This window comes from Bipolaris victoriae (genome assembly GCF_000527765.1).
Source record: "Bipolaris victoriae FI3 unplaced genomic scaffold scaffold_85, whole genome shotgun sequence".
NCBI classification, from domain to species: domain Eukaryota; kingdom Fungi; phylum Ascomycota; class Dothideomycetes; order Pleosporales; family Pleosporaceae; genus Bipolaris; species Bipolaris victoriae.
This window is the reverse complement of record NW_014575307.1, coordinates 27860-41863: the sequence shown is the minus strand read 5'-3', so window position 1 is coordinate 41863 and position 14004 is coordinate 27860. Positions and strand designations below refer to the sequence as shown.

The window sequence follows — 14004 nt, the reverse complement described above, 5'->3', positions numbered from 1 at the left end:
CTTGGAAAATGAAATGCTAGGAGGGTCTAAACGCCCTTTAAGTGACCTTGACCGAAATCTGGTATCCCTCTTTGACTGCCTACTCCTACCCCGGACCCGTATAAGTCTGTATCTGAGTATTCTCGTCCTCGGAATGGGCGCGCGTAGCCTGCTTGTTTGAGCCATTTTGCGAGGAGGACGCCGAGGATGGCCCAGGCTGCTGCGAGCAAGAGGACAAAGGGGATGAAGAACATTTGGTTGGTCTTGTTGGGAGAGTTTTGGATAGTGGTTTGATCAATTGTGAGATAGAGCAAACGGAGAAATGATTGTACCCGTTCTCTTTCTTTGTTTCTTGTTAGTAGAATGCAAGAGAAGAGGGGAAGTGTGGCCAAGTGCGGAGAATGCGGAGTATGCGGAAGGCATCGGCTGTCACTACCTTGATTGGCGCTAAGACAACTACATACGAGGACTGAACATAGCAACACTAGACCAAGGGGTTAGCACTGCAATAGTGAAAGTTAATTGAATCCAAGAATTTCCTAGTCAGGGGAACCAGTATCAGAATGGTATTCTGTCACGTATAAGCTATGAACGCATTACCTATTTCGAGCCATGCAGCACACCCCCATTCTCCACATGCTCCTTAGTCTCCATATCCTTCTCCATAGATCTCCCGCTCGTCTGTGCAGCAACGACTGAGCTGCGTCTACGCTCTGCTTCGTGCGCCTGCTCCGTATCCGCGTAGTTGATGAGAAGCTCGCCACGCTTGTCGTAGCGGTGCGGCAGCTCGTTTGCGATTTTGACAACGTTGAAGGCGTTTGTGGTGTTGTGGAAAATTTCATCCATTTCTTCGAGGGAGCGATATGCGGTTTCTGGGAAGAAGAAGTAGACGGAAGGTACAATGGCGGCGTTGATGACGGCGAAGATGATGTAGGTTTGGTAGCCAATGTTTGCAAAGGCAGGGGGTGTGATCATGACGACTAGGAAGTTGAAGATCCAGTCTAGAGCGGATTAGTAGAAGACTGGAATCATTTCTTGCATAAAACTTACTGGCTGTGGTGGAAATGGCGTTGGCTGGGGCGCGAATGGACAGTGGGGTAATCTCTGCAGGATACAACCATGTCATGCCTAGCCATCCAACTGCGAAGAATGAGTTGAAGACAAAAAGCATGACAGTCTGCATACGTTAGTTCCGTGCGAAGCGCATCAAGATGTAAAGCAGCATACCGCGAGCAATCCCAAGCTCTTGTTGCCAATGTTACTAGTAGCACCAGCCAGAATGGCCATGGAAATTGACATGCCTGTCGCACCAAATATCATCAAAGAACGGCGACCAAACTTCTCAATGGTGAAGATGGCAATCCAACTCGCGATCCAGTACTCAGTACCGTTGCAGGCAGACAAGAGACGACTCAGGAAGGGCGAAAGACCAATCGAGTTTTCGAAAATGGTAGCAGCGTAGTAGGTGACAAGGTTGATACCAGAAATCTAGAACAACCTATTAGAATATATCATACGAGAGTTTTTATCAGCGAAATTCACCTGTTGAAACATCTGGTTGACGTAAGCCAACGCTGTACGGTGGAAGTTGCGGTTCCTGTTGAACTTGAAGCAGTCTCGGAAGCCACCTTGTGACATTTCCGCAATAACATCCTTGACAGCCTGGAACTCTGCCTCGATCTTCTTGTCGGTTGGAGGAAGGTCGCTCAGCGCAGCTAGTACCTCTAGAGCCTCATCCTCTCGGCCCTTGAGCACCAGCCAACGCGGACTTTCAGGGAGACCCGGGATCAAGGCGATGATGAATAGAGCCAAGATGATCTGAAAGGCAATAGGGAAGCGCCAGGCGATACTACTGGGCTCAAGGAACGAGAAGCCAAGATCAATCCAGTAACTCAACATAACACCAAAGACAATCAAAGAGCCTTCAATCATGACCATTTGGCCTCTGCGATGGGGCTTGGATGTTTCTGATTGCCATGTTGGAACCGTACTGGTGTTCATGCCGTTGCCAAAACCAGTAATCCATCGTCCGACGATAAGTTGAGCAAGTCCATAAGATGCGGTTTGGAGGATAGCGCCGATAACCATGATAGCAGAGCCGATGAAGATGGTCTTTTTGCGTCCAAGCATGTTTCCGAGCCAGATGGTGGCGACTGCGCCGAAAAAGCAACCAAGGGTGTATGCACCGACTGGGTAATGTTAGGATCAGATGCTTACATCGAGTATGTAGAATACTAACCAGTGATGGCCTGGATTGTTGCAGCATGGCTCGTGGAGCTTCCTGGGGGCGGGTTGACGCTGTCAATTTCGGGAAAGTATCTAACAAAAGACTTGAGTGTGAGCAGACCGCCCATAACACCTTGGTCTGAAGTATTGTCAGTCTGAAGTCGAGCCAGCAAGGTGAAACTATGCAGAAACACATACCATAACCGAAAAGAGCAAAATCCGTGCCTGCTATAACAGCAATGGCGATATTGAGCTGCGTGCCCCTGAGGCCGTAGAACTTCTTCATCGTGAGACTGCAAAGCCGATGAGAGTAGGTGGGTAGCGAGGTATGACCACGAGCGCGACAGATTCCTTCTTAATAAAGGCGAGTCTCCAACACGAGGCCTTGTAGCATCCTGTCGTGTCTGCCCACCAATGTCCCCAGGATTGGCGGCAAACAAGCCATGTTGAGCGGCGGCATCCCCACAGTTGCTTGAGCGGATGACGTTGGATCGTTGAGCATGGATGGATCCCAGACCCCGTGGAGTTTGGCGTGCGGAGTAAGAGATGCTACCCGGCCATCTGGGGTGGGCCAGGGCTCCCCGATTGTTTGATTTGTCGCGTGTTCGCCCAAGCTACCCCAAGTACGTCTGCAGTAGCTGGGCGGCTTGCCGTCTTGGGCAGTTCCGGGGCAACGATGATGTCGGACATGGCTGATGCTCGTGAGGCTACCAAGGCAACTTGCTGCCCCGGACCCTGTGATGCCGAGAGAGAGACCGAAGCTTCGGCATACACAAGATATTTGCTTGACGGCTTGCCAAAAGGCGTAGGCTACCCTGTCTATCCTCCCACGGGTACCGCTGCAGGGGAACACGAAGAAGCTTCCAAAGTTCGAGAGCTATCGGAACCAAGCAACTGGAGGCGTTTCCACAACGCCTGAAGGGCAGATCCCCCGTCGCCATGGGATACATGGAGTGTGGTGTGACCAAGGCTCGCATTCAGAAGTGTGGGGCGGAAAGCTTTGAGGTCTGTGGGGAATGCTTCATCCGACTAGACTCTCTTTCATCTGTCCTGCTTGTCACACTCCATCTTAACCGCTGTGACCACATGCATTGCAGCCCTCCCCCCTGTCCCTATGCCCTGTTCGTCCGTTCCAAAAAGAAATATACATATCACGCGCTCGAGACGAGGCTACCAGTATAGCCAGTGAATTTAGTCAAAGCCAAAATTTCCTTCCGATATTTTCCTATGTCTCCAGTCTACTGACTAAGCTACATTTGTGCAATTGTGAAAAAGAATACATGACTTAGGTTTAAGAAATCCATCATCATTGCTATCATCACTACTATCACCACTCTCCCCATGCCCTGCGTTCCCCATCAATGATCTCATACATGTTGCGCCTTCTCTGACTCATCTTCGCGAAGAAGAAACTGGGCGCATGACTCGGTCCAACAGCTCGTCGGGAATTTCAGGCGCGGCCGCCGACTCGTTACTCTTGCCGATATCAAGATGCGCAGAAACTTCATTGTGCGCGGATACGTCATATAACCCTTGTTCGTATGGACCAGGGTTGGCCCGTCTAGCGCCTTCATGTACCGCCCGCATTTCCTTCTCAAAGTCAATTTTTCGGAGCATGAGTTTGCCAGCACGGCGTAACTTGCGCGTCGATGTATCAAGCGTAGGGTATATGGGCGAGACGAGACCCATGCCGACAAAGAGACCCGTCTGCCACTCAGGAGCAGAATGCGCATCTAACAATTCTAGCGTCCCATTGATGTCTTCTGTTGCGTTGTAAATCGGTGGCCTTGCTGCATTAAGCAACGCCTTTGCCAAATCTTCAAATCCTTCTTTGTCTGACTTGGTAGCTGACGCAGGAAGTAGACTGCCTGAAATTGCATATAGCTGAGCCATGGTGTAGTTCAAAGCAAGAGGTGAGTCTAGGACTGAAATCTTTGTTATATAATTTGCTCTGTTAGCCATTGTGAGACATGTTGCACCAATCCATTGTGCGCTTATTCTCACAATGGCAAACTCAAATGCCAACAGGATAACCATATGGGTATCAAATGTGCATGGCCTCTCTTGCCGGCGCCCTCTCCATTTCGTATTCGATCTTCCGTTTGGGGCCCTTTGAGTCCTTTGACGGCTTCTTCTTGGGTTTCGGCGGTGGGCCCGCGGGACGCTTCCGCTTGAGATTGGCCAGCGTTTTCTTAAGCGCCTCCGTATCTTCATCTTCAGACGCGTCTTCTTCCTCTTCATCGCTACCGCTCTCTTCATCTTCGCCGCTCGTGCCGTCGTCTGGACTCTGGCCTCCTATCCAATCCTCAAAGTCTTCCATCTCGTCATCTGATTCGCCCTCAATGTCACTGACATACTCAACCTCGCCAACACCGTTCTCCATCTCCTGCTCGTACTCATTCTCCTCATCCTCGTCCTCAATACCGTCGTCGAGGTCTTGATCTCCTTTGAGTTGGCCTTCTTTCTCCAGGCCACGCATAACTCGTTTCCAGACATTGGGTTCGACGTTGATGCTGTGTTCAAGTTAGTCTCTGGATAAAATACAGTAATGACTAAAAGAACAACATGTGTTGATGCTCATTAAAAAATTAGAGTGTTGCGTTTTTTGATCCTCATAGTGGACCTCAGGGTTAAAAAGTGATAATCATAGCAGGGCATGGAGGCAGAAACAAAGGGACGAACTTACGGTCGGTCGCCATACGCACCGCTGCGCAGGCGTTCAATCAGCACTCGCTCAATCGCGCGCTCGACCTTTGCAGCAGCAAGTGCCTTGCGTTCTCGGCCCTCCTCTCGTCGGCGAACCTTGGGTGCAAGTCTAGGCACAAGCCTCTCTCCTAGGCGTTCCTCTTCCTTGGCTAACCGCCTTATTCTTAGGTTCACTTGAGTCAAGCGAGTGAGGCGCTGCTTGTTCTTGTGAACCAGGAACTTGGGAAAGTAGGCAAGATGTTGATCTACAAGCTCGAGAGCTTGAGCATAGTTCTTGGGAAGTTTTATCTTCTCCCACCATTGTGAGGGAAGATGAGCTCGTTCAATGGCCTTAATATAAAGGTAAAGATTTCCGGTCGCGGGATCGGAGCGTATCGTGGCGTATCGAGAATTTGCAAGAGGGCAGGACTGCTTTGAGCAGTAACCTGATACGTTGTGCTCGTTTCTGCAAAAGGTCTGGTCTTTTGTTGTTTTAAGCTCTAGCGCAAGTCAGTCTCAATTCCCATGCAGAGTTGTATGCATTGCCTACTGAAACTGCAAAAGTCGGTGCCGATAATGGACCACACTAGGTCGTCCGAAGCCATGGTGTCGTTGGTGGCGCGTTACTGTCAAGCTGTTGTCGTCCTGGTATACGTATCGCAGAAGCCTCGAGTGACTCGTAGTGTAACACAAAGTATGTGTGTTCAAAGAGAAAAGGCTCTGTCGCTCTGGCACAGGACGAGCAGGATGAGCAGGTTGGAGCGCAGGCGCAAGCCAGCGACGATCTCAAGAAATTATTTTAGCGTGTGCACGGACCACTGCGGAGGTGTGGAACCATTCCATCTTTGCTCATGTTCCGTCTTGAAAACAGCGACAAAATTGGCCAACATGTGATCAATCAGGTCGGAATGAGAGCCACCATCGCTGTTCTCAGTCGCATATGTCATACGAGACTGCAAAATTCTACTGTTCAATGTCACTACGTCTTCAATTCCTTCAATTGCTTACAGACCAGAGCATTGCGCCATGAACCCCACCACCATGTCCAAATCACCTTGAGTAAATCGCAGCATCGTCTATACCATGCAAGTCATGAAGACTCTACCATTTATGCGCTCTCTACGGCTCCCGGAAGGGCTGCAATAGCCATCATTCGCGTTTCTGGTCCAGCATGCAGGCAGGTTGGTGACCCTCGGCCCACCATGTCATGTCGCATAGGGAAATGCTGAACGCCTACCAGGTATATCAAGGTCTCTGTCCTTCCACTGAATTCCCTAAGTCCAGGCATGCGACTCTCCGGAGATTATATGCCCCGCATTTACCGCCTTCGTCTGCCACGATACTTGACTCGGGTGCCCTTGTTCTGTACTTTCCAGCGCCCAAAACTGTTACTGGCGAAGATGTTTTGGAACTGCATGTACATGGAGGCCCAGCAGTTGTCCGTGCAGTGCTGGCAGCTATACCTGAATGCGGAACAGTACCAGGAACTCCGGGATTCAAACGCTCACAAATCCGATATGCGGAGCCTGGAGAATTCACCCGACGCGCTTTTGCCAACAATCGCATGAACCTGCCCCAGATCGAGTCGCTAGGCGAGACATTGTCAGCTTCTACCGAGCAGCAACGTAAGCTGTCCGTGAGGGGCACAACTTCTTCGTTGGCTAAGCGTTATGAGAAGTGGCGCCAACTCCTACTGGAGGCGCGGGGTGAGCTAGAAGCCTTGATTGACTTTTCCGAAGACCAACACTTTGATGAATCACCAGCAATGTTATGCGCCTCCGTTGCATCCCAAGTCCAGGTCTTGAGTACACAGATGGAGGCACACATTTCCAACGCTGTACGCGGAGAATTGCTGCGCAGCGGTATTAGTGTCGCGCTTCTTGGAGCACCCAACGCAGGCAAGAGCAGCTTGCTGAATCGTATCGTTGGGCGAGATGCTGCCATTGTCTCCCAGGAAGCTGGCACAACGCGAGATGTTGTCGAAATAGGACTCGATATGGGCGGATGGCTTGTGAAAATTGGCGATATGGCTGGCTTACGCAGGGCTGGCCTAGTGGGTGGTGATGTGGTTGGAGCTGTAGAAAAAGAAGGTATCAGGCGCGCTAAGCAAAGGGCCCTCGAGTCGGATGTCTTAATTGTCGTCCAGGATGCCACAGCCGATATGGATGCTGAGGTCATGGAGACGGTGAAGCAGTGTGCTGATATTGGCATCAATGTTATAGTCGCTATCAACAAAAGCGACCAGATTTCTGCTCTTGACACTATTCAACGAAAATGGAAGCAGAAAGTCCATTCTGCGCTGGGGCTACCCGAAGACCGAATATGTTTCATTTCTTGCAAAGAGGTCACGGCTGGCAATATACCGGCATTCCTCACTACTCTGCAAGACATTTTCAAATCTATGACTACGGCACTTGTACCCGACTCTGACCCCGATCCGGATCCAAGCATATGGCAAGAATCCTTGGGCGCAACCGAGCGTCAGCGTCTTCTCCTGTCCGAATGTCTCAGCCACCTCTCTGCCTTTCTCACGACCGTCAAAAGTTCGTCGTCGGTTGCTTCTTCGACCAGTGAGAAAATCGATGATGAGACAGATGAGGTGGACATTGTGGTCGCTGCCGAATGTCTACGGTCGGCTGCTGACGCCCTGGCTCGTATCACGGGCCGAGGCGAGAGCGGTGATGTTGAAGAAGTTTTGGGTGTTGTTTTTGAAAAGTAAGTTATCCTGGCCCCTTTCTCCTTGCCTGGTCGCATTGTGCAACGCTCTGGAAGAACTCTCAAGGCGTTCCTTGGTTTTGGCCCCCCGAAAGTCAGACGTAAGGCTCTGAAGGGGGGCTAAGCGGATGCGTTCTGGGGACGAGCCACAACGCTTGTAGCATCACGTTGTCCGTGCTGTATCGATTGTGGCACAGCACCTGTGGATCGTCGGGGCCTCAAAATGGTGGCCGCCATTCATATGTGGCTGTCGTTGGCGGAGGCTTGTGATGGACATTTCGCTAACATTGCTTTTCTGTTAGGTTCTGCGTTGGAAAGTAGTAACAACCTCATACAGTTTTGTCAGGGTTCCAAAATATCTCAAACGGCGATACCAAAAGTATGGGGCTAGCCTAGAATATGTGATCAAGTAGCAGCAAAGTCAACAAATTGGCTACAAGAAGTCACCAACGTAATCATACTGCTCTGATTGGGAGTCTCAAAGTCGAAACCTAACAATGTTCAAGGAGATGAGCAAAATCAGTTAAAGGTGTCAATTTAAACAAAAAAAAAATAAAAGGTCGATGTAAAATACAACAAACTCCCAAAACTCCTCACTGTATATGACATATCCCAAAAACCCATATGCTCCTTTTGTTTACCCGAGCATAACATATTCATTAACACAACAAAAAAAAGGGGGTATTCCAACATGTTTCCTTGTATCCCATATAAACGCCCAGCAATGCCTTTGATCCGTGGTATCCCTGTCATGTCTAAGGTTTGCTTCCCTTAACGCCGTCGCTCGCTATGCCTGAATCCAAAAAAAGACAAGAAGAAGTGGAGGGGTAAGGTAACAAAAAAGGGAAAAGAAACTAAAAATACAAGAGATGAAGTGTGGTGAATGTGTTGAAAGCGTTGAAAGGAGAATGTCAATATGGGGAGGTCGAAGGTTGGTTGAGTTCGAGGACCGAAATGGAGGGTATCGTGTTCATCATGGCATCGTCATGGTACAAAGTGGATGACTTGAGACCCAGGTTGAAGGAGAGAACAGGCCCCGGACGATGCTGATATGTTTCAAGGTGAGTCCCGGCATTGTTTGACGGCACGGCCCGCTCGGGTCTTAGTTGTATCCGCCACGGCCTTGAGTAGCGGCGTCGTCCTGGTTGTTTGATGCTGACATTGCGGAGACTTTGATGATTTCTGATAACGTGGTGTGTTTGGAGTCTATCTTAGACTTTGTTTGACGTGGAAGATGGCGTAGATGAGGATGTCTTGCACTGAGGTCTTGAGAGTGAAATAGTGTTGGCCAAGACGACAAGTATGCAGAGTAGTATCCAAGTGGATGATGTTGGAGGTGAAACAAGAAACACTTGGTGATGACTGAAGAAAGGCGTAAAAGAGAAGGATGGATGAATGTATGTCTGACTGAAACCAAGACACAAAAAGAGAGGCGCGGACTCGACTTATATGAAACAAGAGGCCGACTAGAAACGACGACGGAAGATTGGAAATAGGAATAGTACACTCGGGAACCGGACGGGCAAAGGAAGGAAGATTAAAAAGGGCGCTCGGATGCTTGTGAGCTTGCGTATCCGTCCCAGCTTTCTCTCCGCCTTCTTTTTCAGCCAGGCATCCAAACCGTCTTTATACGCACAGGCCATCGTTTTTTATCCTGCAACCATACATGCCTACTAGGCCTGCCCAACCACAGCGGTGGAACGGTGGCGGTCGCGCGGGCCTGGTTCAAGCCACGATCTAGTCATCCGTAGCCGTTAGTCGCCGGCGAGCGGGGGTGCGCAGCAACGCGCCATGGGGATTCCGCTTGGGAAGACAGGAATAAGTCCCAGGGCGGCGTGGCAGTGTGAAAACAAGGGACCCGCCGGGTGAGAGAGCCGCAATGTGATGCAAATGCACGGACGAGCAGGGGGACGAGCGACATGGGTAGACAATGTGGATGGGTGTGTATGTACGTATGTAATGTGCGCAGCTCAACTTGGCTTGCTGACTACCTACACAGAAGCGTGCAGAAAGACGTGGGACAGAGCTGCTTATTGGTGACTTTGTCGTGCAGATTGCAAAGCACAAGAACAGAGGAGTCATTCTACACGTGCTTCGTCATGTCTAAGGCAGAAGTTGCGAGAGTCTGCTCCAAACATCTTGATGCTGCTCCTAATTCCTGCTTACAATGACGAGAGTAGAATAGTATGACGATGCAAGACGACTGGGTTCGCAGCGACCATATGCCTCTTCCAACATCCCCCACGCCATGGCCTTGAGCGGCCCAAGCGAGCTCCTCCCCGAACGGCCTCCTTCATCCATAAGCGCACTTTACCGTATCATTGGACGACTCGGTACAGTCATGCAGCGTCGTTACCGGCCGTTTTCACTTCCCATTTTGGATAACCATCTGCACTGCGCAACTCTTACTCCTCCATGGCAGGAATCCTATCGGAGCAGCCCATGTTCTTTTTTGCAAGATGCCGCTTCTGAGCAAGCCACACGTACGTAGCCAGAATTCGTCGTGCGCGCCGTGTCCAAGTGCAAACCACACCTGCGCAACGTTGCATCATATTGCTCTGGACTCGGGGCCGCCCAGATGAGGGGGGCTTGGAAGAAGCCCGAGGCAAGCGAATCAAGTTGTAGTACTAGTCAAGATGCTGCTCGACACTATCGCAAGCATACGTACTCGCAGGTGCATGTCAGAGCGCTTGTGCTTTAGCCCTACCCGCATACCCATATGCCTGCCTATGCCAAATCGTGCCTGGGCAATTGGAACGGTAGCATTCGTCATGCAGCCCTTCCGCGACGTGTGCAGCCCTTCGGTGATGGCCTCTGGTGCATCCTGGTACGTTCAGCGCACAATGTCCAGCTGTACTGCCCTCCAGCACCCACTCCATGATCATAGCGGGCGACTATATGCCTCTATTGGGTATAGCTACCGCTGCCAGCACTCAGCTGAACGGCCATGTCTCCACACTGGTATTTTAGGATGCAGGAACCAACGTTCATCTGGTACGGTAAGGTACCTGTGCTAAAACAACGCGGGCTGTACACCCACGAGGGCTGTGAAGGATTTACTCCCCGAACGAAAAGCTGTCAGTAATTTCCGGAGGGGGAAAACGCTCACGGACTTTATTCACCCACACAGCAAATAATGCACGCCTCGAAGCTTGACTCCCGATCCTTATCCAATACATCTTGCATGCTCTCACACGTTCCTTCGGCTTCCCGGTCACTCGGCATTGGGAAATGCGCCATGTTCGGATGACCACAAGGACAGCCACGAGCGAGCAGGCATTTGCGGCAGCCCAGGAGGCCGGGAATGTCTGACCAGCAACAAGCACATGGCAATGAGAACCCCCTGAGGGTATGGCTGGACCTCGATTCCCATCGGTATCCAACGCCTCGGAAACAAGTCATGGGTGTGCGAGTCGGAATGTGCATATGCAGGGAACACAACGAGGTGCAGAACCAGGCAGCAAGGCACGAAATCGCTGCCATCGCTATCGATTGACGGAACGAACAGTATTTGCATACCTTGGTAGCAGAACATTCGGGATACCTCGATAACAATCAATACCTTTGTATCGCTACACCCGTAACAAACCCTCTCCCGTCATACCTCCCTCCCTCCCCTCCCAGCACCCATCTTTCCCTCTTCCCGCCTCAACCACATCCCCTCCTTCAATACGCGCCCATCTCGCAACATGCCCACAAGCCTCTGCAGGTCCCGCACGCACGCTCTCTGTATCACGCCTGCCCACCTAACCGAGGCTCAAACCCACCCCCCAAAAATAGTTTCTCCCTCTCTCTCTCTCTCTCTCTCTCCCAACCCCCCACATCATCATCATCCTTCCCATCCACACACTTACATACATACCTTGTCTGGAAACACGCAAAATCAAAACAAGCGCGACAAGCGCTTGTAGGGCTGACTGACCTTGATTTCTAATAGATGACTCCCCCCCCTTGTGCTGACATGACGCTGCATCTCCGCCCAAACCGGTAACTCTTACTTTTGTTTTTCCCTTTTACAACATAGACCACGCCTTTCTCATTGGCCCGGGGGGTCAGAGAGAGTGCATGTGTTGTGTTTATTTTCGGATCTCCCGAAATGTGCTTGTCAGATTGGGGCCTTGCGCTTAGCCTAAAGAAGGGGTATTTGGGGTCATTTTCTTGTGATGCGAAGGCGGGGGGGGGGGCTATTTTGGGTGCTTTTTTTCTTCTTTCTCTTTCTTGTCAGCGTGGGAAGACAACGTGGGGGGAAGTGCGGATATGCGGATCTGTAGGCAATAAGTCAGTAGGAGGTGGGATGGGGGATGCCTAGAACTTTCTTTGCTTGGATGATGTCCCGATACCCGGGAAATCGAATGATGCTGGAATCACCGTTTGACTCTCTCTCAGTGATGCATCTCGACTCATTCGCACTACGTTTCTGGCACCTGAGGGAATAAAGGTATGCGAGATAAGGACGTTCGTGGAAACCATTCATAGCCTCACGGAGTGTTGCTACTGTTACATAGCTTCGATAGTAGCGTCCTCTAGCCAAACACATGTTCGTATCGGACCCGAGATACCGCATGCCGCGATTCCGCAATTCCGCCTCCCGGGCTCCCGGCGCGATGGGATGGGGCGCTCCGCCTGGTGCTTGCGCCACGAGGCGACAGGTAATTGAGGATGGGGGGCGTGTACGGGGGTAGGCGAGGGATGGGGATTTATTTGGGACTTTGGTGTAACGTGGGGGAGCGATACAAGCCACTTTGGGCTTGAAGTACAGTTAATGCGAATAGCGTGAAGTGCACAGCCAAATGAATGCATGTAGATAGTCTCGGAACTCGCTGTTTGGCTCTTGAGTTTGGCGGTACTCTACCTGGCTGATGGGGTCTGAATCGCCTTGCATGACTGATCTACGTAGTTGGGTCCCGCGGACGGGTAGGGCTGAGTGGGCAGTGGGCAGTGGGCAAATGCGAGGTTGCATGATGCAGTTTCAACAATGTGGCTTAGATTTGCGTAATAATATGCGGATCACAGGGTCTTTTTTTCTCCTAGGGGTGGTGGTACTAGATGGTAACTGGAAAGATACTCGTAACTCATGACTATGCGCTGTAGGAGCTAATGAAGTACTATATGCAAATGAGTAACCTATTCAGTAATCCAGTGAAGAGCAATATAACCTACCGTCAATACCGACTCATCCTCGCCATTGTCGTTGGGCAGGTAAACATATAAGATCAAAGCGTGCTCGTGGCAGAAGCCTGCGCAAAGTCAGCGTAATAATGGGTAATAAGTGCCGTGTATGGGGCCACCTACATGCAATGACCCGCCCACCCAGTCTACCGACGCTCATGACTTTGCCCCAGTCACGGCCATCAATACGTACCACAGCCCAGCCTTCATCGCTTCGTCCATCGGCGCTCCCGAGCTGCTTCATGCGCGTACTAGGGTGTTCTGCAATGCCGTTCTCACCCCCTGCCACGTGACCTGGATCTAGTTCGGGATTGTTGAGATCAGTCCAAATGGATGAGATGTTCATGGCGTCTGATCTGATGCTCATCTTCAGACAGCCGTGCATGTTTGCTGCGATTTCCAAGCGCGTTCTAGCCGAAGTAGTGGTGCTACCTGTCTTTGTGTCTGCGAGCGCCAGCTTGGTAAATCTGTCGCTAATACTCTTGAGCTGCATTAGAGGCGGCAGTATAATGTGCACGTCTGGCTCCCTGCAGGCTGGTTCGTGCAAATGAGCAACTGTGTCTGGCGCGAGCACTCGTACGGGTATTTCTTGTGTGACGATTGTTTCACGGTTTCCCCCACCAAAGTCGCTGTCAAAGGCGGTACCAAAACCATCATTGTTACTTGTGGGGAAGGCGCTGTATGTATTGGAGGATGTGGTGGTGACAATGGTGAGAGCTAGCATAGGCAGATTATCCTTCTTGGTGAGGCGTATTTGGGCTGATGTCGCATTAACTGCTGACTTCAGAGCGCGATTCAGTGATGCCAGCGGTACTTCGAGATTGATGACATTGTTTGCTGCTGATTGTACGCTGATGGTTTCAAAGATGGCGTCCTACGCCACATGTTAAGGCTCTGCTTTTGTCGACTCGTCTTCTCTACGCTTACAATAGAAAGAACACTGTATTCGATTAGAATGAGAGGCGAAATTACGATAAGCCAATAAACTCACGCCCATACTTGGGTGCCCTGTTCTGGTATAATTGTGAAGCATACTTGCTCCTCGCTCAGTTTTACCCACGCAAGCGGACCGAGCGAATTAAGCGATGCTGTGAGCTCTGTGTAATTGTCAGCGATTTTATCGTACCTAGGAATTGTAGGGAATATACTTGTAAAGGTTGTTATGTTCTGTATTGATGCCTTGAAGCGCATCCTGTTCGCCTGTCGCACGCGCTATGGGCGAGGTGTCGC

At 50.7% G+C, this 14004-nt stretch overlaps 6 protein-coding genes across 6 annotated transcripts; 1 reads left to right on the top strand and 5 right to left on the bottom strand.

Annotated features, from left to right (window-relative positions):
• Positions 1 to 26: 26 nt before the first annotated feature.
• Positions 27 to 233, bottom strand: COCVIDRAFT_107415 (hypothetical protein; the record flags this gene model as incomplete). The annotated part of the gene is made up of 1 exon (XM_014698027.1): positions 27 to 233. The coding sequence occupies one exon, from the start codon at positions 231 to 233 to the stop codon at positions 27 to 29; it is 207 nt and encodes a 68-aa protein (XP_014553513.1).
• A 346-nt stretch (positions 234 to 579) lies between these two features.
• Positions 580 to 2491, bottom strand: COCVIDRAFT_107498 (hypothetical protein; the record flags this gene model as incomplete). The annotated part of the gene is made up of 6 exons (XM_014698026.1): positions 580 to 980; positions 1030 to 1156; positions 1207 to 1467; positions 1522 to 2168; positions 2219 to 2344; positions 2404 to 2491. The coding sequence occupies 6 exons, from the start codon at positions 2489 to 2491 to the stop codon at positions 580 to 582; spliced, it is 1650 nt and encodes a 549-aa protein (XP_014553512.1).
• A 1106-nt stretch (positions 2492 to 3597) lies between these two features.
• COCVIDRAFT_18605 (hypothetical protein) lies at positions 3598 to 4098 on the bottom strand (the record flags this gene model as incomplete). The annotated part of the gene is made up of 1 exon (XM_014698007.1): positions 3598 to 4098. The coding sequence occupies one exon, from the start codon at positions 4096 to 4098 to the stop codon at positions 3598 to 3600; it is 501 nt and encodes a 166-aa protein (XP_014553493.1).
• Positions 4099 to 4249: 151 nt separating this feature from the next.
• COCVIDRAFT_107399 (hypothetical protein) lies at positions 4250 to 5495 on the bottom strand (the record flags this gene model as incomplete). Its single annotated transcript, XM_014698025.1, has 3 exons — positions 4250 to 4718; positions 4892 to 5390; positions 5441 to 5495. 3 exons carry the CDS (start codon positions 5493 to 5495, stop codon positions 4250 to 4252), a joined length of 1023 nt encoding a protein of 340 aa, XP_014553511.1.
• A 602-nt stretch (positions 5496 to 6097) lies between these two features.
• Positions 6098 to 7609, top strand: COCVIDRAFT_29280 (hypothetical protein; the record flags this gene model as incomplete). Its single annotated transcript, XM_014698024.1, has 1 exon — positions 6098 to 7609. The coding sequence occupies one exon, from the start codon at positions 6098 to 6100 to the stop codon at positions 7607 to 7609; it is 1512 nt and encodes a 503-aa protein (XP_014553510.1).
• Positions 7610 to 12574: 4965 nt separating this feature from the next.
• On the bottom strand, positions 12575 to 13965 carry COCVIDRAFT_107459 (hypothetical protein; the record flags this gene model as incomplete). Its single annotated transcript, XM_014698023.1, has 6 exons — positions 12575 to 12729; positions 12762 to 12842; positions 12898 to 13648; positions 13702 to 13714; positions 13766 to 13871; positions 13923 to 13965. 6 exons carry the CDS (start codon positions 13963 to 13965, stop codon positions 12575 to 12577), a joined length of 1149 nt encoding a protein of 382 aa, XP_014553509.1.
• Between the last annotated feature and the right edge of the window lie 39 nt (positions 13966 to 14004).